Below are 21,258 nucleotides of genomic sequence, written 5' to 3'. Positions count from 1 at the left end.
CCATATTATCTTTTTTTTCCTGATGTTTTTGCTTTAATTTCATGGAGCACACAGAGATGCATGAATTATATAAAAGGACATTCTTGAAATCGGACACTGTTTGAACAATGCGACCTGTTAATAAAAGGAGCAAACTCTCTCAGCCAAAACAGTGGATGACTGCATGAAGAAAATGACATGCATGTTTCTACCAATGACATGGAATACCGAAGGGTCTGCTACTTTATTACAGTTGATGATTACTTAACAACACATAGCAATAAAGGGGGAAAAAAAGTGTCTACTCTGGACCTCACTGCACTTGTGGTGGGTCTGTTTAGTAGATGAATGCTGCCCAATGTTCCTTTTCTTCTTGTTCAGCTGCTTTGGGGCCGGAGGGCGTAGCCTTACCCAGATTTTAATATCGGGGAACTCCTGATAGTACCAGTACACCTTCCCCCTTCTCCTAACCTCCTCTTCAACCACTTGTTTACACTCTGTTGTCTCTCTCGGATCTCCCTCTCCCTGTACCTTTCCCTCCCTCCCCCCCTCTTATTCATCATGCCCTTTCGTGCCTGGCCCTTACCCCGACCAATTGAAGGATGGATGAGGAAGACGGAGAGGACGAGTCGGGCGCCTCACGCGGCGGGGTGCACGATAACCTGTACCGCGTTCACATGCCCAGTCTCTACAGCTGTGGCTCCAGCTACGGTAGCGAAGCTAGCCTGCCCGCTACAGCCCACACTGTCAGCAATGCCCCCGTCACTGAATACATGTGAGTTAGCACCCACCGCTAGCTAGAGGCTAGCAGGATCATACACTGCCTGCCAATAGGTAGCTGATGCTTGCCCCCCCCCCACCATGTGATCTAGGCTAGAAGTGCAGCAGTGCTTACTGCTTGTGGTAATGATAAGTTAGAAACGCTGTTTTTTTAAATAGTTTTTTTAAAAATATGTATGGCTTGCATGTCGACTGCAACACACTGTCAGTGATATTTGTTACTCAGTGAGTTAGTACTTATCATCTTTGAGATGCTAAAAGAAAAACAGCTGCTTGCTGTATACAGCCAGCCTGCTTATTAAAGTCTATGATTTTAGCAAAAATTCAGCTTTGCACTCTCATAGTTTAAGTTAATAATTGCACCATGCTTGCTGTTGGCACAGGACTGAATTGCTTGCAATGTTCATAATAGAAAGTATAGAAGATAAGTAAGTATATATCTCTATGTAGACTCTGCACAATTAATAAACACAATGCAGTGTTTGCTGCAAAGGGAAGAGTGATGGCTTTCAAGCCACAAAGAAACCAGAAAGTAAGACATGTGCTAATTTGAGGTTTTTGGACCATCGAAAGACCACATTCACCAACCCTGTATGAGTCTATATTCCAAAGCATACCACAGGGTTTGTTTTGAACTTTTCCTGAAAGTTAGATGGGAAGTCCCATCCAGTAATTACTTTCCTTTTTGCCATAGTTAAGCTGTCATTGCATAGGTACACAGTCTGGTAGTTGAATCTGTTAAATATGACAAGCTCCAGATTGTCATCAATCCTAGAAAATAAATTTCATATCATATAGTTACAAGGTTTAGGAGCTGGTTTGGCAGTAATGCGAATCATACGTTTACAGTTAGAGGAACAAAGCATGCAAATCCATCGTTGTTAAACCGCAGTACACTAAAAAACCCTAAAAACTGAGGGTCGCATGAACGCTGGCTGGCTTTGATTATATCGAGCTAAATAGAAGAAATGCACAAGTGCAGCTTATCCATGCCGGGGTTGTTGGTTTCTGTACCCACAGTGTCCGCTTGCAGTAATAGAATAAACAGTCCTCTCGGCATTTAGCTACCTAATAAATTTTGCTTGCACAGGACATTTACAGCCTGTTATTATGTTAAAAAATATCTCTTTGAATCGTTTAATAGTTGAAATGTTGGCCTGAAAAATCGATTGCTGCAGAGTTCTTTTAAATGTGGGCCTGAGGCTAATCTCCAGTGGCTATCCATGATGATTACAGTCCTATTTCACTGAGTCCCATTGTGAGATTCAATATTTTGCCTTTGTTCTGAAAGTATGTTAATTATGTTGGACTGTGGCCGAGGTGTTTTAAGCCGTTGCCCCTGTAGTACCAAGCTTAAGTCCTACGTTGGCAATAATTATTGAGGTAATTTTTCAGAGGCCATATGTCAGAGTCATTGTGTTTCAGCGATGAGCAGATCCGCACATCAAGAGCTCAGCGGCAGGGTGACGACATGCAGTAACCTCTTATTCTATAATGCAGGAGCCAGAACGCAAACTTTCAGAACCCTCGGTGTGAGAACACCCCCCTGATTGGCAGGGAGTCCCCTCCACCCTCTGTAAGTGCACACTTTCTAGAACACATTCTCCCACAGCTATCTTCCAATAGCCACAGTGCTGCTGGGACACATTTCAAATCCCACACAGTTGGCGTATTATTCATTTAAGCGTAACGAGCAAAGAATGGTGTAAATTATTCACTATCTCAGATGTTTCGTAGCTATGTGTGGATATTGGAAGGTAGCGCCACCCACCCACCCCAAATCCCTAAACCACTGCAAGTGTCCTCCGTGCTCACGCTAGACCGTGATCACGGATCGCCTTCATGTAGGTCATTTTGGCAGCCTGGGAAAACTGGAAGCTTGAAAAAGAAGTAAGTTATAGTACGATGTACACTTGCATCAAAAGAAGGGGGCAGACTGTTTAGCGTAACTGCCGGGTCATGTTCGGCTAAAGTTGTCTTCTATTTCTGATGTAAAACGTCTGGTTGGCGCTGGGTGATGTGCAGACCACATAGATTTTTTTTTCTCCTCAAAGACTTTTTTTTTCAACCTTGAACCTTTTTTTGTAAGAAATGAAATGCTGACTGTTATGGCTTTTAAAAAAGTGCTGCTGGGCCTGTAGTTGTGGATTTCGTTCCATGCAGTATCACCTGTACACTTCTACATTACAATACTGTGGAGTGACAGCATTTATTGAACAAATCTGGTGTTATTACTTCAGGGCTCGGGTTGCATTCCTCGCTCGGTGCAACCTGACCGAACCCTTGCGGGTCAGAGCTCATATAGCTTATATTGCAATTCTAGCAAAACTTGAGCCCAAGCCTCTTAAAAGTTCCCGCTCCTCCTTCCCCTCCCTTGTTCCCACACCGTGTCTATGTGTGCATCTTCTGGTCGAGGTGTATGTGTCCTGTGTTTCCCCCTCACCCTTCACCATTGCACAGCCACAGGAGCACTTATTCCCCCACCTCCACTGTTGAAACGTAGCAGCCAGCAAAACGGCCCGCCGCTCGCCACTCTTAAGACAGGGCCGATGGCTGGGCCGCCGTCCTGTGCACAGCTGCTCTTCTGTCTTCTGCAGCGATGTGGAAACCGCAGACCTCCGACTGTAACTACCTCAGTGCTCCCGAGAGACCACTAACTCATACCAGGCTAACCTACTACATCAGAAGTAGAGCAACTAACTACGAATGAACCACATATGCTAATTTACAATAACATCATCCTGACCTAATCAGCTGTTACACAATGAATAACTGTTGTAATCAAACCCCGGCTGTCCAAATGACTGGTCACAGTATTTCAGCTGTACGTGTGTGTTTGTGTTTACCTTTCATATCGATCTATCTACAAGCATTAATCTTTGTTTGTCCGTGGTTTCTTTGTCTTCTTTTCATCCTTTTCTCCTTTCTCGTCATTTCCCACTCTCGTCCCTTTCTGCTTCTTCTTCTCTTCTTTTTGTGTATCCCCCGTCTCTTCAGTACACCTCCAGTATGAGAGCGAAATACCTGGCGACCAACCGACCAGACCAGAACCGACGCTCCGTTCCTAACGACCAACTGGATCCCGCTAGCCGGCCTCACCCCGCTGCCAGACCACAGTCCTCAGTCCACTAAGAAAGCACTTCAGCCACAACACTGCCTGAATCCAGTTCTCACAGCCAACAGCAAGATCCAACACGGCCCTCAGCACCAGAGCTGGGTGCTTTTTTTTTTCCAGTTCTTTTTCCAGGTCCACTGAATTTAACCAACACTGACCGGTTCATCAGCAGAACTCATCAACCAGATACCACAGCACATGACTGCACTTTTAAAGCTCAACTTCTACTTCTTTCCTACACAAAACCAACATAACTAAAAAGGCAGAAGAGCACATCGTAGAAGATCAATGCTTCTGCTTCTCTTCTTTACGGACACACACACACACGCACACGCACACACACACACATACACCCGCCCAAGCTGCTTGATCCACCACTGCTGCGACGGATCAGCCCTCATAACCACAACGCACGGACCACAAAAGCCACAGTTTCTTCTTCTTCCTCTCAACTTGCATCTGTCCACTGCCGTCCAGTGAAGGCATCTATGCTGCTCTCACTGCTCAACCGCCCCTGACACACTCACACACAGGCAAGCACACACACACACACACACTGTACAGAGCTGTAAATAGTGACCATGTGCTTAATCTGAGTTCATGAAAAGTAGACTGTTGAATCCTTTACTGGTAACGTGGTGTGCTGTGTGTTTATCATGGAAATGTTTGCTGTATCTCTCATACAAACACACACACACACACACACACACACACACACAAGTAGGAAGATAGTCTAACCAAACACTCATTTGTGTAAATAATAAGCCAGTGAATCAGAAAGCCATGCTTAGATGAACTGTACCACCAGATCCCCATTCTCTCTTTAGCTTAACATTGTCGTCTAAGACTTGAATTGTAAGCTCAAAAAAAAGAAAGAAAAAAAAGTGTGCCCGCGTGTCTTTTCCATACTTGTTAACGTGCGCATACGTTTCAGTTACGAGCCAGTAACCCTGTTGTGAAATGACTGCTTTTGAACTTTGGGAAAGCGGAGTCTGAGACAACGGACATACGGAGGCTCCAACCTGTGCCAAAAAACTGAATAATTCAATGAGGGATGCCTGATTCTGCCCTCATTTCCTACTGCCTCCAGATATCTCGAGAAAGGACGGGGAAAAAAGAAACCTCACGTGGAATCTTTTCCCTCCGTCTGTCAACGATAAGGGAAGAGGAGAGACATTTGGAAAAGGGAAGGAGTGGACCGATAGTTGCAACTACACATTTGCCAGGTGCTATGTAAAGCGGTCGAGGATCCGGACTGAGGAGGGACAGAAATGTTTTTGTTACTTTCAATGCTTTTTTTCTTTTCTTTTTTTTTTAATTCAGGGATTTGTTAAAGAAAAGCAGAGCGGCTTTCTGTGATTACTAAATGTAAATTGTGTCCCGAAGCCAGAAAAAACCCATTCCTGAAGTTTGTTTTTATCATAAGCTGACATTGACGCTGTGATACTGTGACCAACTCTAGTAATCTTTTTCTTCCTGTGTTTTTATTTTGGTGACCTCAGATTTAACCTTTTAGCGCAGATATTGAATCTTTTCTTTCTTTCTTTCTTTCTTTCTTTTTCTACCCACAAGCACAAATTCTCTTCAAGGTGACTTTGTGAGATGGAGAAGTAAAACTCACTGCCAGTGACTTTTTTTCCTCCCACTCTGTGTACAGTGTATAAAAAAATCCAAACACAGTAGTCGTCAACCCACGTGTGTGTGACATCACTGCGACGTGATTGGCCGTTGCTCTAAGTCAGCGTAACTCTGTGTGAGTACAGTGATTAAGTGACTGGCAAAGCAAGCAAAGGCTGGCCTAGCCTGAGTCATTCCTACACTGACGTTGCACACACGTTAACGGACACACACATACACACTTTGTGCTTTACTGACACACACCTTCCATACATACTGCAGTATTCTTTAAAGCCCATCTTTCCCTACTTTTATCCTGTTTACATTCATATCTAGAGCGATAGTAGCAGCACGCCCCCCTCCCCACCATGCTGATAACCCCGTGCATTATGGGTGATGTAGTAGGTAGTAACCGAATTAAAGAGCAACCCCCCAATCCTGTAGTCGGCCACCCTGAACTTCCGTACGCTGTTGCACCACCCGATCCTGTACAGCATTTTAATACTGTCTTATTAATCGATGACCACTTCTCGTATTAGCGAGACAATCTTACATGTGTGATTTTACTAGGAAGGAAACGTCCATGTTATGGTAACAATGCTACCTATGGTCTAGTACTTTTACAATGTTTTATTGCACCATGGATGGAAACAGTGTTAAGATCTGTGGGACTAGTCACTGATTAATGGCCTTTCATAATGTTTTTAAACTCTTACAGCACTCTTCATATCACGACATGTCTTCTTCTTCTTTTTTCTTTTTTTTTAATGTTTCGCTGTCTTGTAAAAATCAGACTTTAAAGATAAAATAATAGCTAGCTGTTTTGTAGGAGAATAAAGGCAAGAGCAGCATTTTTCCTCTCTTATTAATGGTGAATGACTCTCTGTCTTGCAACTGTTTTAATAAGACTATTACAGTGTCGTCCGCGCACCTGATGCAATGCTGCGTTTGAAGTTCTGTGCCAGTGCTGTCTGTGATTTGACTGCTCTGGTACAGTATGTCGTGACGGGTGGGAAGAGCCACGCTCACTAAGAGTCAATAACGAGTGGGCGCTTCTCCATGTGGTAATTACAGGACTTCAAATGCACAACTGTTCAGATGCGGCAGACAAACAATGTTTTCTATGGCTGTTTTTATTTTCTGATGGTTTAACTAAGATATTAATGATATACATGTCAAAACTGTGGTAATGATATCATTCAGCCTGGAATAAATGTTTTAAAAAAAAGAAATTAAAGCAACTTTAACGTACTGATGAAGACCGTTTTGTCTGTTTTGTTTTTTTTCTTATCACCAAGTTCCATGAAGGTTTTACCAGGTTTAACACAGATTTAACAAGGTGCTGGAAACATTGACATGACAGCATCACACAGTTGCTGCAAATTTCTCTGCTGCACATCCATGATGGAAATCTCCTGTTCCACCACATCGCAAAGCTGCTCTACTGGGCTGAGACTGCTGACTGCGGAGGCCATTTGAGTGCAGTGAACTTGTTGTTATGTTCGAGAAACCAGTTAAGATTGTGTGAGCTTTGTGACGTGGGTTGCTTTCATGTTTTTTTTTTTACACCAAATGTCTCAACTTCCTGTTCTTATCTGACAGGAGTGGTGTGGTCTTCTGCTGATGCAGAGATGCTCTTCTGCATACCTGGTTATTTGCTTTACTGTTGCTATTATCAGCTCAAAGCAGCTTAGCCATTCTCCTCTGCCCTCTGGCATCAACAAGGCGTTTCCACCCAGAGAAATACCACTGAATATTTTCTCTCCTTGGGACCATTCTTCATAAACCCTACAGATGGTTGTTTGGGAAAATTCAAGCCGATCATCAGTTTCTGAAATACTCCAAACAGTTCACCTGCTACATTCAAAGTTACTTAAATCACCTTTCTTCCCCATCCCAAGTTTGAACAATCTTAGTGCCTTAATGGATTGATTTGCTGTCGTGTCCTTGACTGATTAGAAGTTTGCACTGACGAGCAGCTGAACAAGTTTATCTAATAAAGTGGCAGATGAGCGTCTTTACTGCAAGCTGATATTGCAAATGGTAAATGGCCTGTATTTGTATAGTGCTTTACTTTGTCCCTAAGGACCCCAAAGCGCTTTACACTACATTCAGTCATTCACGCACACATTCACACACTGGTGATGGCAAGCTACATTGTAGCCACAGCTGTCTTGGGGCACACTGACAGAGGCGAGGCTGCCGGACACTGGCCCCACCAGGCCCTCTGACCACCACCAGTAGGCAACAGGTGAAGTGTCTTGCCCAAGGACACAACGACCGAGACTGTCAGAGCCGGGGCTCGAACCGGCAACCTTCCGATTACAAGACGAACTGCTAACTCTTGAGCCACGATCGCCCCACAAATGTTTTAAAAGTGCTGGAATCTCTTCAGTGACACTGAAATATCGGTTTTACAGCCATTTAATTTTGCAGACTCCATCATTTCATTATTGATGTGATGTTATTTACCAGCATCTTCTCCTGCATCATCAAAATCAATACCAGTACAAATCACATCAAGAAGACAATAAAAGTGACCGGACTGATGTCAATGAAAAGAGAGAGCTACTTCCATTAATCTTGACAGTGTAGATATTACAATAATGAGTACAGCTGATGTGAAGCTTTAATCTCTATAGAGCTACATTTGCGTGGGGAATGATTTGTTTTGTCGCTCTATGACCTCTACATTCTTACAGACTAAGAGCAGCAGTTTTTACTGATGAGTAATGAAACCCAGGAGAATAGTATAAGATACATTTAGCCTCCTATATTAATAAACAGCAAGTTTACACTTCAATAAGAGGACTGTCATGGCCACTCTATGAGAAAGTCTCCACCTAGTGGTTGACAGAGGGCTTTCAGACTTCGGCGCAGAAGTAGCAGCAAACACGATTCATGCATTCATGAGACTCCAGATGATGCAGATTACTTTGAGCAAGAAGCAGAGACTCTATCATTGCTACATGTACAAGTTCAGTGTTTTGAGAGAAGTGGCACTGAGATTCTACCATGCATAATAAAATATGCCATGTACAGTTTAGACTTACATACTAAACGCTGCACGTTTAATGCTTCAAACAAAATTCATGAGAGGACAAAACTTTCTGCTTACCTTTTATTTTGCAATAATAACTGGATTCTGGATTAAATAAGGGGAATAATTATTTAATAAGCGGAGCAATTTAATCTGTAATTGCATTTAAAATTAAATCTTGAGAAAGACAGAAATGATTTTGGATCTCACAGGCTTGATGGTGGAGATAAAACCTACTACAGTTTTAGGCTGATAAAAAGACGCCTGACCTTGAAAAGCAGCGCAGTTACACATACAGCCAGCAGGTGTCGCTGTCCACTCAGCTGAGTGTGAAAGCCCAAAGTGATTTTTATTCACTGGCTACTGTGTCACTGTGCAAGTTTTCCTCAGGGTCTACACAGCCTGACACCGGTGGGTTCACAGTGGGAGAGAGGTCACACTCACACACACACACACACGGCCTGCTAATCTTTTGGTTCTGCCTTTATCTCTTGCAGGCCCTTCTGCATGGCTTGATCAGATAAGAGGGCTGTTAGTGTGAATGCGTGAAGGGAATGTCAGAGGGTTATGTGTGCGGAGGTGAGGTCCCTCCAGACAGGAACCCATAGATTCATGAACAAGTAAAAAGGTGAAAGGTCAAAGTGCATTTTTCTTCATAGCTCACAGACTTCTTCAAACAAACAGCAGATATCTTTTCATGTAAGAAGTGTGAGTGTATTTGCATGTGCAATTTTTATCACTCCACCTTGTTTGTGATTGGAGAATTCGACGATAAGCAAACGAGTAAAGAGAACAAATAGCTGATTGATAAAACACTTTTATTATAACCATATAGTCCAGATACTGGAGAGAGCCTTTCTGCTTCAGGAGCAACAGTTATCATATATACATTCATGTGGGGAGGGGCAGGGGTGCACTTTTATTAATTGCACAAACTGCTTTCAACACACAGAAAGACATCAAGACGACTCAACATGAGTCGATGCTCAAAAACAAAAACATTTTAGAAGCAGTGCAGTCATAATCCTTCCATTTGCATCAATAACAACCTTTACAAAGAAGGTTTTGTATCAGGAATAAAGGACAGTTTGACATTTTGGGAAATCTGATTGTATTCTTGGAGAATTAAATGAGAAGACTGACGTTACATCATACCACAGAGAAACCAGGCACAAACAAGAGAAAAAAGTCATTTCCCCAAAATGTCAGACTGTTCCTTTTAGTCTTTTAATCAAATGACAAATTGCAAACAGCAAAAATAAGAGAAAAACGTGCAGTTCTAAAATATATACACACCCAAGAATGGGGTTAATGTTGAACTCTGATGACAAAAAAAAAAAAAAAAACACAAAAAAATCCACATTGTTTAACACTATGGACATTTTTTTTTCTTCATGATGGGGAAATACAGTCATACATTCAAGAGATTTTTTACAGCAGAGAAAGAAGAGAGAGGATGCTCAAAGGAAAGCAGGACAGGCTCCACTACGCAGCAGTTTAGATCCAAGTGGGGCCAACTTCTATAAAAGTTCTAATGGAGCGGTGCTACTGGTACAGAGCATCTCTCTACATTCAGACTGTGTCATATCTTGCACACAAACTCCAGATAACACTGGTGAAATCAGATCGACACATTGTCCAAATTTGCCCTTTCTCGTGTAGCACGCAGCAGGAGAAAATCCGCCTCAGAGCGTGCAGAAACCAGCACACATGACTCATCGTGACTTCAATAGACTAATACCTGCTCGGCATTCTTCCACAGGCACAATCACACATCACACAGACTCTCGTGTTCGTGAACCGGCATGCTAAAGATCAGCCGATCTGACTGCAGCTTCCCCGGGTGATGTTGGCAAAAGTTCAGGCCTTGAGGTGTGTGCCTGAATCATCGCTCCAGGCCTGATAAACTTGAAACTAAAACATCTGAGAGTTTGCTATGAGTAAGCTGGCGTTGGCATTCCCTGTTCTCAGAGGATGAACGCGATGTTATGATCATAAAATGTGTCACAAATCCATGTAGTCAGACAAACATACAGACTTTAAACAGCCCTGCTTGCAGGAGAAAAGCATCTTAGACTTTGACATTTTGAAGGCCTTTTGCATTATTGCAGAGTCGGATAAATAAAATTCATACTGTCGGGGTCAGCATTGTGAGTATGAAGGCACAATAAGCCGTCAGTTAGCACGGCTTAGCAAAAAGACTGGAAAAAAGATGGAAACCTACAGGATGGAGCTGTCCAAAGGCAGCAGCAACACTCAAAAAACTGGACAGTCTACATTTGATCATGTATGATTAAAGTTAAAAAAAAAAGAAAAGAAAAAAGAAATAAGCTACATATTTAAAAAAAAAAAAAAAAAAAAAAAAAAAAAAAAGGACATTCGCCATCAGTTTTCCATGTAAAAGAAATGTGACTTTTACACACAGGGTCAGAGTTCAAGTGTCCTAATAAGCCTGTCTTCTAGTTGAGTTGTTGAGAGGCAAACACAAATCTCCCAACTGCCTCGAGACATTCTCCGGAGTCAGGAGCGGCGGGACTCGGCAGATATTTACGTTTTCTCCCCCATCGGTCCATCCCTTCCTCCCTCTTTTGTCTCTAGATGGGTGTTAAAGTCGCCAGGGGCCGGGGCACCAAGGAGTGTCTGGGTACAGCAGACAATGGACAGACCTAAATCTGAGAGAGAGGGGGGAAATGAGTGTGACAATGCCTGGAAGCTGCCAACTGGGGATTTCAAAATAAGGCCGTGGATACAATCGGTTGCACACACACGCACACACGCAGACAGAGGACAAAGCCAGGAAACTTGTAGTAGTAAAACATGCACCACGAGTGCTTACATAAAGCTTACTACACATGTATTAAAACTATATTTGAAAGCAGGCTGCCAAAGCAGCTAAGCGACTATGATGAATAGATTTTAAAAAAATAAAATAAACTACTGCAGGCTTTACTGATTTTCTATTCCCCTCCATTAGCCGCCAGTGGCTCACAGCGAGCTTATCTCATTACCTCCCACCATCTAGGCACATTGCCATCAGCGCCTGCTAACAAAGTAGATAAATAAAGAGAATTACCTCAATTCAATACACAACAATATAATTACTGGCCAAAGAGCCAAGGGAGGGGGGAAAAGAAGGGAAGGGGGGGCAAAAAAAAAAAAAAAAAAAAAAAAAAAAAAAAAAATCCCCTTAATGTCAGGAAGAGTGTTCTCCAGCCTTTTGTTTTGCTTTGCTTGGATGTGCTATGGTCCTTGAACTGTAAATAATCACAGTGAAGGTGACCTTTTGTTATTTTCTAGTCACTATTTTAGAGATCAAACAATTACACCGTTGTGTCCTGTGCTCAACATTACATAAGGAAGCAAACTATACTGCCAACACTGTTGAGTCACCAATCCAAGCAATCACTTCCAGGGCCAAGTGTAAAGTATGGTAGAGGGGGGATTATGGTGTGGGGTTGTTTTTCAGGAGTTGGGCTTGGCCCCTTAGTTCCAGTGAAAGGAACTCTTAATGCTTCAACATACCAAGAGATTTTGGATAATTTCATGCTTTGGGGATGACCCCTTCCTGTTCCAACAGTACACAAAGCGAGGTCCATAAAGATGTGGATGAGTGAGGTTGGTGTGGAAGAACTTGACTGGCCTGCACAGAGTTCTGACCTCAACCTGATAAAACACTTCTGGGATAAAATGGATGCGAGCCAGGCCTTCTCATCCAATATCAGGGTCTGACCTCACAAATGAGCTTCTGGAAGAATGGTCAAAGATTCCCATAATGCTTTGCAGAAAGTTTTCCCAGAAGAGTTGAAGCTGGTAATATGATGATAATCCCTGTGGAGCGGGATGTCACGTGTGTGTGTGTGTGTGTGTGTGTGTGTGTGTGTGTGTGTGTGTGTGTGTGTGTGTGTGTGTGTGTGTGTGTGTGTGTGTGTGTGTGTGTGTGTGTGTGTAGGCAGACAAGCGAATGCTTTTGGCAATATACTGTCAAACGTTGACACAGAAAATTTACCTGGTGGGATCTTCTTCTATAGAAAACGGGCCTTTCACATTAACAATGTTCCTGCTGTTGTCCACTGTGCCGTAGCTGAGTGTGACCTGATGGGAGGGCGACATATATGAGGCTTGTTAGTTTCTTGTCTGTGAGCAAGATTAGTCAAAAACCACCAAGGCAAAGTTTGTGAAACTCTGAGCAAAAGGAAGAGATCCTCAAATTCTGATGCAGATCTTAATCACGCTCTTTAAAACTGTGATTGGTCTTTGTGCAAGATGTCTCCTCATCTGCCTTTTAGTTTCTTTGGCGTCACAATGAGTCTTTGTGTGCGTGGATGTGTGTACCTGGTTGTGTATGTCTGACACCAGTCCCAGATTCTCCAGGTGGGAGTGAAACAGCCCTGAGCGGATGAGGCTCACGCCGAGCAGCGCCTCCACGATGTAACCAACCGTGCAGTCGTCGGGGAGGCGGATGTGCTCAGCTGTGGTCATGAAAGTGCCATCGCTAGAACAGAGAAGGAAAGAATGAGGGGGAGAGGAGATGAGACCTGCAGCTGAAACAGTGCCAAGAAAAACAAACAAACAAAAAAAAAAAAATCTAATTCATCTTAAGTGAGGGCTTACCTTGCCCAAGGCTTCATCTTCAGGGAGAGGCCACGGCTCAGACAGAACCCCGCTCCTCCGGTGGCGAACCAGAAACGCACTTGCTTCTGCACGCAAACACGCACACGTGTACAGCATGAGTAAGTGGACTGTCCACTTCCTCTTTTATTAATTTATTCATTTTTCACTTTGTTTTGTTTCGCACCTTCCACACATCTCTTTTGCAAATTTCCACATGTTGATAAACAATCTTAGGACCACTGTGTGATCATCAATTGTTCCAGCTTTATGTTTTTATTCTAGAGTAGCTTTCCATGTCCCAGTGTCTGAAACAAGCTGTTGTCGCTGCCTTCCATATAACTTTAAACCAGCTTTATTCTTATTGGCTGCCCCTCTCAAACAGCTAGTGGAAGGGGCTGCTGTACGGTGGCCCTGATCAGTCAAACACTTATAACACCAGCAAATAGACAAGATAAAAGCTGACAAACCCCCACAAAACACAACTGAAGTGTTTTTGGGGAGACGATAACATGAGAACAGCTGGGGAAGTGACAAGCTAACAGTATCCGGCTAATCACAAACATATTGACACTATTATATGAATCATGCAATTAAAAACATAACCCCACCCCACAGCATCTTTTTCTCCCTGAAAATGCTTTAAGCGTGTCTCAGTGCGACCCTTCTCATGTTTTGGTTTCTGTCACTTCTGCAGCTGTTCCATCACGTTACTGCGACGTGTTATTGTGAGATCGTTTTTTCTACTTCTTTTGTTTTATTAAACTCCTGTTGTGTTTAGTGTGCTTTTGGAGCATTTTTCTATTTGCCAGTGTTTTCTGAAGTTGCGGTCTGTTTGACCTCTCAGGGCCACCGTACTCCCGTCCCTCTGTGACGTCAAAGAGAGCCAAGAGTAAAAAGACAGAAAAAAGGTGGAAGAAGGAACTATAAGGTGCAAACCTGCATAGTTACAAACCTAAAACATTCAATATTTCGATTTTAAGGTAAAACTGTTCTAGACAAAAAAAAAAAAAATGAAATCATGCCAAATTACCATTTCGTCAGTGCCGGGCCTCTCCGTGGCCTCTATCGGTCGCTCGAGGCTGGGCCGCCCAATGTAAACGTCCTGTGTGTGGCTGTACTGAGATAAGAGTTTCAGCAGGGAGCCTGTGTTCAGGTAGTTATCATCATCAACGTGACAGAACCACCTGCGACATAACAATGCTGTGGGTTAGTAAACTCTGTATGTGGGTGTGTGGTGCACAGTGTGGTGTGGGTTACGCCTTACTTCTTCCCAGAGCTGATAAAAGCGTCATACTCCAGAGACATTTTACAGGACAGCGCCTGGCGATTGTGTGCCTGCGAGCAGTTGGTGTTGATCAGGTGAGCTCCTGATGACCAATAAGAAGCAGAAATCAATCATCAAGGCAGTGGACCTGTTTAAGTATTGGATTTCATTATATCCTGACTGCTTCAAAACACCCTTATAAAACACCCCAATTACACATTTCTGCACTGTTTAATACAATGAGAAGAATAACTGATTGAAAGTTGAACAATTCCATGAGTAAGAGGAGGAAAGGCCTGTTGATTAAACTGAAGTGACTTCCTGCACTTTGTGGAAACATTACTGCCCAGTCAGCAGCCTGGTCCCTGATTTCCTGCCTCGCACACTGTAGATAAGACTGCAGCTACTCAGCAAAACTGCTGTGCGTGTTTGTGTGTGTGTCTCTCACCTATTCTTTTCCTCAGCTTCTCATCCTCTCCATCAGTGAACACGTACGTCTGTGGAACAAAGGGAGAAAAAAAACCCCCCCGCAAACACAACGGCGGTCATATTATTTCAGTAATCTTTGCCGAGCAGCACAGAAAGAAAAACAGCAACCACGCAGGTGATGACTGCATCAGCATTTCACAGATCACATTTGTGATTTCAGGTGAGACTCATCCCATTTCTACGAAGCAGCAGTAAGCAGCACCAATGCTGTGCTGACTGAGCGCCAGGCCAAAGGTAAGCCTCCCGTCTATCAGCAGCGCAGCAGCTGGCTTCGACCCCCTTGCTGCGCGTGTCTGTGTGAGCGTTAATGTGGTGAGTGACAGGGTTGAGGGTCACTGTGCACTCAGGAAGCTGTGCAGACCTCGTAACCCTCCACAGGAAGTAAAAAACACACATAGACGTCTCTAAATAGTCTGTTGTTTTGGCTTTTTTGTTCCAGGACAATGTGTTTGAAATGAAACAATCGCAGGTATAATGTGCTCACTGTTGGGAGTAATTCTGGACCCGTTTATAGGTCCTGGGGGGGTAAAGAGTTGTCATATTTAGTCCCCACAAATGTTCAGGGGTAGAAATAATGATGTGATCCCCTGCTGAATTTGTAAGTTTGCTCACTTACAAATTCAGCAGGGGATCACAACATTAGTTCCCCCATTGTAGGATGATGCAGCAGGCCATTTAGACAAATCTGATAATTTTACATCCTGTCAGCTCTGTCCAGCTTAAAAGCAGTTGAAGTGTTAAAGAGCCAACTGATGATAAGAACTCTGAAACAAGGGCGTATAGAGCTAAATGCTAACACCCAAAGGTTAAATTGCTTGTTGTGCTAATATGTTAAGGCTCGATACAGACTGTGGGTCTGAAAAGGGACATTCTTTCTCATGGCCAGCAGGGGGCGACTCTATTGAGAAGTGACCCAACTTCTCACTCGAGCCAGTGTCTCAGTAGGAGTTTTCCAAATTCATGTAAAGTCTCAGTTGCTAGCTTTGAATCATTCTCTTGACAGCATGTTGTTTATTTTCTAAATTATGGTCAAATTTCGGATAAACAAGTGTGGCAAGTGCAAGTAGCTAATACATAAGGTCATCACTGTTTGTTTCAGGCATCTCAGATTGAGTGGATTTATTCTGTCTCTCCGTTTTTCTTTCATTGTTGTTCATAAAGAGAATTCTTTATGGTTCATTTATGACTTTATTGTCTATGGTCGAGTGAGGCGTTAGAAACTTAACATCTGAAGTCCCCAAAACTCTTACACAGAACAAAAAGATTCTGCTGCATTTCGATGGGAAGAAGACAAAGAGCTGCAGCGAAATCATTTAGCAGCTAAAGATCATTGAAATGCTGTTAGTGCTACGGCTGTCCTTGAAGTCTAGAGAACTTCCCCACAAAAGTTGCCAAGAAGTTTCTTGTTCTGCCAACGGACAGATCAATACTTGATGGGAGAGGGTGCTGCAGTCCAGACCTGGCAGCAGGGCAGATGTCCAAAGTCTGCTACAACCTCCAGCCACAAACTGAATGCAAAGGACTTCCTAGGACACTAAATAACAAAACCCATCATAGCGCTGCGTTGTGTCCCCTCCAAAAATCTGTCATATACTGCACACTTTTTCCATTTGACGAAATAAATTAAAGTCTTTGCATCTTATAGGCTCTTTGTTTCCAGGCGCTTTCCTTGTTCTTGAGTCAGTCTATTCCACCTCAGCCCTCCTGACATGCAGCATGAATATATCAATAAATCTTTGCTTTAAGTACTACGTGATCAAGAGAGTAAACATGACTGACCCAAAAAAAAAAAAAAAAAAAAAAAAAAAAAAAAAAAAAAAAAAAAAAAAAAAGCTTCAGCCAGCTGTGAGATTCTGTCAGTCTTTTTCCACTCTGAGCCTCTTAAGCCCCCAGAGCAGAGTCAGCTTCTGCATCAGAACGCCTGCGTGAGTGTGTGTCTAGGACATACCAGTGCACGCCTGAGCCAGTCTGTGAAGAAGGCGGCAACGCGGGGGGAGGAGGAGAAAATGTGGATCTTTTTTGCTTTTTGGGAGGTGGGGGTAGGTTGCCAGGAGTTGGGCCGGCAACCCAGGGGAAAAAAACAAAAAAAGCCAGTCCGTGTGTGTGGTGGTGGAGTGCGCGCGTGTTTATCCTTGTGATCAGACACATTTGTAACTTCCCATGAGAAATCCTTCGAGTTCCCAGGGCATGTGTGTGTTTGTGAAGGTCTCTCTGACTGTGTGTGTGCGCGCGTTTCCATTACTCAGCAACCTTACAGTACAGAGGTGTGTCTGGGAAACAGGTAGGGTTACAAACACCTGACTGTGAGAGCTAATGCATGATTATGCGCCACATACACACGCACAAGCTGATTTCCTTCCATATAAACTGTATTTACATGTCAACAGTCTGGGTGTAGCTCTGAACTCCAATGAGCTTCAGCCCCTCAAACACTGAGGTTTAAATGGAAATCAGAATGACCGCCGCACGATCCGCAGTCACGTCTGCCTTTGATTACGAGCTTTGAAGCTGCTGGGTGCACTCAACCGCTGGCCCATGTGTTTTATAGCAACGGATTCATCCTTGACTCACTCACCACCGAGCCTCAGACCAAAAAGCTGTCTGCTCGTCCTGTTTGATCTTAAATATTTATCTGTGAGGCACTGAAACTCCTCCTGTACCAGCCTCTCCCTAAAACTCCAGCACTTCTAAATCCTCATCACAGGACTAAGGTTAAAAAAAAAAAAAAAAAAAAAAAAAAAAAAAAGGGAAACCGTAGTGATCGGCCAGTTCATTAATGACTCATTTGAAATAATTTTAAATAAACGCAATTTTAAAAAATCTGATGATTGATTTTTTTCAGAACATGAAAATGATTAGCTGATGATTAGCCCTGTGCACACCCTCTGAGTGAAAACATTAATAGCACAAGAGACACAAACATCTTGTTTGGGTAGCTTGAGGTTAAAATTCAGCTGCAAGCACAGTTTCATGTTGAATCCTGATGATAATTTGAAATAATTCATCTCAGAAGACTTTTAAAAAATCTGCAAAGTAAGTTACACAACATGTCTTCCTCTCCTTACCCCCGACCAGCCAAGGCAGAATGCTGCCTCTTCTTAAGCCTCGTTCTGTGGCGGTTTCTTCCTGTTAAAAATGGCAGTTTTTCCTTCCCAAGGTCGCCAAAGTACTTGCTCATAGGGGCTCGTCCCACTGTTGGTGGTTTTTCTGTTTTCTCTCTTGTAAGGTCTTTACAAAGTAAGGCGAGGCAGCTGTTGTTGTGATTTGGTGCTATATAAATAAAATCGACAAGACTGATACCATGCCCAGCTCTTTCATGTTAATGCTATCGCAGAGACAAAGAACAAACATGAATTGTCAAGTTAACTTCCTCTCTTGGCTCATGTCCTGCATCAGCGCAGTCTCAGCGCAGTCTCTCCTCCTCCTTTCCTCTACCTGTATCGTGTCAACACATTAGCAGCAGTGTGATCAGCCTGTTTGCCCTCTGATCTCCATCTCATACATTACAAAAGGACCCATCTCCGTTTTACAGCTCCCTGCCTGGGGCATCAAAGAGCCATGAGTGCCGGAGGGCAGGACTGATAATCTGGTTTACAGGGCATTTTCTCGGTGGGCCGAATGTAAAATGTAAAATGAATGGCTACTTTGACATGAGCAACTACTAATAACTAAAGCTTGGCTTTTAATTGTCACGTGCTGTGTGGGCCGCCTAGACCCAAACTGCCAGGGCCATGTTTTTATCCCAGTCCAGCCTGTCCCGGACTCACACAAAGACTTTGGGATGTAAATGGTTATCGCAGCCTTCAGTGAATGAAATCTTTAGGACACACCTTCCTCAATTGTGCCTTTAGTGAGCTTTGACCTGAAACTAAAGGGTGCTAGAAACACAAGTATACAGACTACCGAAGGGCTGAAACCGAAGTGCTTCAAAACCAAATCCTGTGCGTCATGATGTTAAGAGAAGCTGGCCCGTTTCTGAGTAACAGGTGGGCCATCAAACTTACCTGTGGCATGTTCCTGGAGATCCAGGTGTCCAAAAGAAGCTCCAGTCTCTGCCGGTGATACCTGCCGGTGGTTTTCACCGCTATGAACAGATCAGCCGGGGAGAGATGCTCCACCGGTCCGGTTGGATCGCTGCTCCGCGGGGGGCCGCTCACCGCTCTTCTCTCCCGGGTCAGTTTGCTGAAATAGGCCGAGAAAACTTTTCCGCCCGTACCCGCGGCTGGAAGCTCCTCCGGGACTCTGCAGCTCGGGTGTCCGCCAGTCACTACCAGCATCCCGGTCACCAGCAGACAGGTGATCGCAGCGGCAGCAGCGCGAGGTCCCGCGGAGCCGAGGAGGCCTTTTGATACCCACACAGGTTTCCACATCGTGGCTGCGTGGACACTTTTAGAGTGAGAAAGTTTCTGAGAGCGCTTGTCTCCGGATTACAGCATCTCCACTGCAGCACACAAATTACGGCCGTCCCGCGTGTCTCCTTCAGTGGATGACCTCCCACTGAGTGGCTTGCAGCTGTGTTTAACACAGAAGTTATCCACCAGTGGGCGGGACTGTTTTAGGTTCGGTTTGCATCCAGTGGCAGATTTGAGCGTTTAGTGTGGGCGGAGATCCAGCAAAGAAGCAGGGAAAGTCCGCTGCTGAATACACTTTAAAGGGACAGCTCACCCCAGCGTCCAATATACATAGTTTTCCATTGGCCTGTATGTATGTGTATACAGGGGTGAACTGTCTCTTTAAAAGACAAACTTTCTCAAGTTCCCTATAAATCTTGTGGGACTTTGTCTTGAATAAAGACGCAACTAGTGTGATCATCTGCAGAAGAAAAACAACTCATGTAAACAGCTCCCCCATCACTTAGAGGAACAATATTCCTGCTCCAAATATTTCATTAGATTTATTTTTTATTTTATTGGCCATTTGCTGTGTTCCATTTTAAATTTCATACTTTTACAGCCTATTTGGTATTTCTCCAATTTCTGAGCAGAGGGGCAGAGTATCACTTACTGTTCCAACACAAAGTGGTGTTTCTGTGTTGCTTATCTGCTTTGCCAATTTAATTTAAAACTTATATATAACATTTTATTTCATAGTGTAATCTTCACATGCTTTATCCAAAGTACACTACGTTGATTCACTCGCTAATTATTTTCACAGTATTTATGTCTTTAGGGAATCACCGGCTTAGCTTAGCTCATAGCTGACTCGCTAGCAACATGGCCTCTCCAAGAATCTTGGAGTCGTTTTTGACCAGGATATGTCCTTCGATGCGCATATTAAACAAATATGTAGGACTGCTTTCTTCCATTTGCGCAATATCTCCAAAATGAGAAACATCCTTCTCAGAGTGATGCTGAAAAACTAGTTCATGTATTTATTACTTCTATGCTGGACTACTGTAATTCATTATTATCAACATGACCTAAAACCTCCCTGAAAGAGTACTGACAGGGACTAGAAAGAGAGAGCATATTTCTCCTATATTGGTTTCTCCTCATTGGGTCCCTGCCAAATCCAGAATCTAATTTAAAATCCTACTCTTCACATACAAGCAATATCAGGCCCCATCTTATCTTGATTATAGTATTGTATCACTATTGTATCACTCATTAGAGCTCTAGGTTCTCAGACTGCAGGCTTACTTGTTGTTCCTAGAGTATTTAAAAGTAGAATGCGAGGCAGAGCCTTCGGCTTTCAGGACCCTCTTTTGTGGAATCAGCTTCCAATTTGGATTCGAGAGACAGACAATGTCTCTACTTATGCTGCAATAGTTCTAGGCTGCTGGGGGATTCCCATGATGCACTAAGTGTTACTTCTTCAGTGATCCTTTTTGCTCACTATGTGTTTATACACAGGGGTGCACATAAGTGGTCCGCAGGTGCGCATTCGCTGTCAAAATAAAAGACGCGCACCAGATAAGAAGTTGCAACGCGCGTTTGCGTACATAAGATTTTCTGGAGGAGGACAGACATTTGTTTAGAACTCTTAAAGATGTCGAAGAAGCAAGCTCCTTTAAGCAATTACTTTGGTGTTCCTCCACCTCCAAAGAAATGTCAGAGGGAGTCCGAACCGCAAAAAAACGCGTATTCTCAGAAAAGTGGTTGCAGGAGGTGAGCTGGCTTCGAAAAAATGATGAACGCACAGAGATGTGGTGCAGAATATGCCGTGAAAATCCCACTCTAGCGGACAAAAACAGTGCCTTTTATATGTACGCAAACGCGTGTTGCAACTTCTTATCTGGTGCACGTCTTTTATTTTGACAGCGAATGCGCACCTGTGGACCACTTATGTGCACCCCTGTTTATACACCTCTGTTTAACTATTTGTTATAATTAATCTCTGGCTCTCTTCCACAGCATGTCTTTG

At 43.5% G+C, this 21,258-nt stretch overlaps 2 protein-coding genes across 4 annotated transcripts in view; one reads left to right on the top strand and one right to left on the bottom strand.

Moving 5' to 3' along the window:
• LOC116323524 (protein tweety homolog 3-like) overlaps positions 1-6,750 on the top strand; it is a 29,888-nt gene extending 23,138 nt beyond the window's left edge. For 2 of the 3 annotated variants that reach the window (XM_039613319.1, XM_031743872.2), the window contains exons 13-15: positions 581-754; positions 2,260-2,335; positions 3,757-6,750. In XM_039613319.1, the coding sequence (XP_039469253.1) occupies positions 581-754; positions 2,260-2,335; positions 3,757-3,891 (385 nt within the window). In that variant the 3' untranslated portion in view covers positions 3,892-6,750. The remainder of the gene's footprint in view (positions 1-580; positions 755-2,259; positions 2,336-3,756) is intronic. The other variant, XM_039613320.1, reaches the window with a different exon arrangement.
• A 2,582-nt stretch (positions 6,751-9,332) lies between these two features.
• On the bottom strand, positions 9,333-19,430 carry LOC116323527 (beta-1,3-N-acetylglucosaminyltransferase lunatic fringe-like). Its single transcript, XM_031743877.2, has 8 exons — positions 18,900-19,430; positions 14,855-14,903; positions 14,407-14,509; positions 14,173-14,326; positions 13,143-13,228; positions 12,864-13,023; positions 12,538-12,623; positions 9,333-11,203 (listed from the first exon to the last, which is right to left on the bottom strand). Exons 1-8 carry the CDS (start codon positions 19,263-19,265, stop codon positions 11,137-11,139), a joined length of 1,071 nt encoding a protein of 356 aa, XP_031599737.1. The 5' UTR covers positions 19,266-19,430; the 3' UTR covers positions 9,333-11,136.
• Between the last annotated feature and the right edge of the window lie 1,828 nt (positions 19,431-21,258).

This window comes from Oreochromis aureus, linkage group 6, assembly GCF_013358895.1.
Source record: "Oreochromis aureus strain Israel breed Guangdong linkage group 6, ZZ_aureus, whole genome shotgun sequence".
NCBI lineage: Eukaryota > Metazoa > Chordata > Actinopteri > Cichliformes > Cichlidae > Oreochromis > Oreochromis aureus.
This window is presented reverse-complemented; position numbering and strand designations above follow the sequence as displayed.

Excerpts from the sequence above, each read along its gene's own strand:
- LOC116323527 (XM_031743877.2), bottom strand. The coding sequence starts at position 19,265 with ATGTGGAAACCTGTGTGGGTATCAAAAGGCCTCCTCGGCTCCGCGGGA. Across the intron at positions 14,327-14,406 it reads TTTATCAGCTCTGGGAAGAA|GTGGTTCTGTCACGTTGATG; the intron begins GTAAGGCGTAAC and ends GTTATGTCGCAG. Across the intron at positions 11,204-12,537 it reads ATAGAAGAAGATCCCACCAG|ATTTAGGTCTGTCCATTGTC; the intron begins GTAAATTTTCTG and ends CCTCTCTCTCAG.